The sequence below is a fragment of the Nansenia antarctica genome (genome assembly GCF_963989245.1).
Source record: "Nansenia antarctica genome assembly, chromosome: 2".
NCBI classification, from domain to species: Eukaryota; Metazoa; Chordata; class Actinopteri; order Argentiniformes; family Microstomatidae; genus Nansenia; species Nansenia antarctica.
In genome coordinates, this window is record NC_137675.1 from 66816716 (window position 1) to 66819849 (window position 3134).

Sequence of the window (3134 nt, forward strand, 5' to 3'; positions counted from 1 at the left end):
ATCAAAGATCAATAATACTGTCGATGGTGGAGCTGTGGCCCCAAACACTTCATACTTACATTCAGCCTTATTCCCCAGTTGGAAGTCACAAATACAGAAAGCACACACTACTGCTGCTGTGTTGCTACAACATCGTCAAGACAACAGCCTCATTAGTCAAAGGCTGCTGGACAGCTGTCATTTGGTGAAATGTATCAGTGCCAACTCACTTCAGGAAATGTGCTTTCTGATTGTGTTTTCCTCTCAGGAAACTGTTAAGTTACAAAAGACAACAGTAAAAGCGAGAGGGACAGATTAAGAAGGCAAATAGAGAGGGAAAGAGTGTTAATGATGAAGCTGGAACTGGAATATACCATACACATTAGTTCTTACAAATCAGTTAGAATTTCATGCAATATACGTAAGCAGAGTACTTTAGTTTTTGCAGTAAATCAGAGGGTTCTAGGCATGTTTATATATGTGAGTATATAGCCCTGTTTTTTCTTGGAGATTTGGCCTGCATGGAGTGCAGTGCTGAGTGGGGATGGTCACTGCCTCCTGTCTCTCTATGAGCCAAGAGTACTAGATATAAACAGTACATCACTTTGAGACTTCTGTGGTTAAAGAAAGAGGGGAACAGTCATAAACAATCACACAATGCTTACATGTCTACAAAGTGCAATTTTGAAAGCTTTGCATTTTCGAGGAGCTGTAAAGACCTCAACAACCATAACCCCATGGTGTTATGTATTTTGGTGTTTGCATACAGTATTTGGCTTTCAACAGGAGCCCGCGTACATGAAAACAAGCTATCGTTAATTAATACTCCCGACCAAAGATTGTGATTTCACTCTGTGACTGCTGAGAGTCCCAATGAAAAAAATAATATTGTGAAAAAGCTCAGCTATGGCTGCAAGTTCATTGAATATAGCGAATTCACCCAAGAATGATTGTGTTATCACGCTCTTACATTGGTGAAACCCACTGAATGCTGACTGTGAATTCACAGGTATGATTGTAATGAGAGATTGTAAGTCTACATTGTACATTGTATCTCTCCAAACAGACGGTGTCTGCTGTGTCCCAACCATGAGCGGGCAAAGGGTTCCAGGTGTGCGTTAATCTTTAAGTCTCTTCACCTGCACACAGCCCCTCCCCTTGTTCCATCACTCTTTCTTTCTTTCTCTCTCTCACTCACTCACTCATTCACTCACACACACACACACACACACACACACACACACACACACACACACACACACACACACACAAACTTACGCACATACTCAGACACACCGCGTGATGCTAGTGCTGTCAGACACAGGTGGTGCAGTCCTGCATTATAGGGGTGCTCTGGTGTTCATGTTTGTTGGTGCAGTGCTCCAGGGAGCTGGAGCTCTTGAGGGGGACCAGGCAACGGTCGGCAGGGCGCCCGCTCTGCAGCAGCCCCCAGCAGCAAAGCACGCGCAGGAACTCCTTCCTCATGTCCTTACTGCGCAGCGTGTAGATCACCGGGTTCAGCGCCGAGTTCAGCGTGGCAAAGCCAAAGAAGATGTCAGCCTTGGAGAGGGCGGGGCAGGAGCGCATCGTGTAGGAGGTATCCAGGAGGAGGATGGTGAAGGCGGGCAGCCAGCACATGATGAAGACGCCCAGCACGATGGTGACGGTCTTCAGCAAGGCGTAGGCCGGTGAGTTGGTGGCCTCCTGTTGGCTGGAGCGTACGATCAGGTAGATGCGCACATAGAGGATGACGATGGAGAGCAGGATGATGCTGAAGATGGTGACAACAAAGAGGATGTACTTCTTGGAGTAGAGAGGCAGAACGGCGGAGCACTCCTGGAGGTTGTTGATGCAGTTCCAGCCAATGATGGGCAGCCCCCCCAGGAGGATGGAGGTGACCCAACACGTCCCGATCAGTAGGAACATGCGGCAGGTCTTGTTGGAGCCGTACACCTTGACCTTTGTGATGGCGATGTAGCGCTCTATTGCAATAGCGAGCAGACTGAAGACTGAGGCGGCTAGTGCGATGAACGCTGTTCCCTCTCTTATGAACCACTGCACCGGCACCAGCTCAAAGGTCCATCGTCCTGATAAGAAGATGTTGGCGATGTAGGCGGAGCCTGCCAAGAGATCAGAGAAGGCCAGGTTGCCGATGAAGAAGAACATGGCTGAGTGGAACTTCTTGTTGCGGAAGACAGCGATTAGTACCAGCAGGTTCTCCAGGATGATGAAGCTGCAGATGATGACGACAACTATGTTGAGGGTGGTGAGCCCTGCCTTCTTCTGAGTACGTTCCTCCAGCTCCAACTGGGTCATGTTCTTGGCAAAGGCATAGTAGTACTGGATGAGAGTCCTGTTGTAGTACTGGGAATACTTGCTCTTCATGGCGACGGGGTGGCAGAGCACGGCAGCTTTTCGGCAAAGAGTCATTCACACAGCGGTATGGTGGAGTGTGTCTGGGCCGATGGTCATTCTCTCTCAGAGGGAGACGGGGAGAGGGTGCAGGGTGGAGAGAGAGACAATGCCGGTCCCAGAGTCACGTCTCAGTGGCCCAGGAAGCCTGTTTGGGTCACCTGCAGAGACACAGAGAGAAATGTTAAGAGTCAGGTTACTGACAATAGACTAACACAGAACTGGAATGAGACAATTTATTGTGAAGCTAATAGGGGAGATGGTAGTTGTTCTTTGTTAGAGAATATCCTTTGTACAAACATTTTTAACAATCAACAGATAATGTTTAGCTTACTCACTTCCATGTTGTCTAATTGCACGTAAGAATCAGATGATCCTGTATCATATGTATATGATTAATAAACTTAAAATAAAACCGAGGTGATATCTATGGAATCAGAAAAAGATTCACAGCCGGTCTGATATTTCTCTCTAGGCACAACCTGCCAAACACAGGACTGGTCTGTGTGGCCACATGTGCTCTTTTCTGAGAATACACAGCATAATGTGTGTCCAATTGCTACAGTACATCTCCAACGGTATACCCCCGCAGTCAGACAGTTGCTTCCTCAAGCTAGACAAGCAGAATGGAATGGAAATAGTAAGATACCGTTGAATGACTCAGAAGGGAGATTTAAGTAATCATAACACACCATCATGAAAAATTACACTCCATGTCTCCTGGAACTATAACTCAGAGGAGT

General features: G+C 47.1%; 1 protein-coding gene across 1 annotated transcript; it reads right to left on the reverse strand.

The window, feature by feature from the left end:
* Nucleotides 1-1293: 1293 nt before the first annotated feature.
* s1pr2 (sphingosine-1-phosphate receptor 2) lies at nucleotides 1294-2409 on the reverse strand (the record flags this gene model as incomplete). Its single annotated transcript, XM_080522461.1, has 1 exon — nucleotides 1294-2409. The coding sequence occupies one exon, from the start codon at nucleotides 2407-2409 to the stop codon at nucleotides 1294-1296; it is 1116 nt and encodes a 371-aa protein (XP_080378587.1).
* Between the last annotated feature and the right edge of the window lie 725 nt (nucleotides 2410-3134).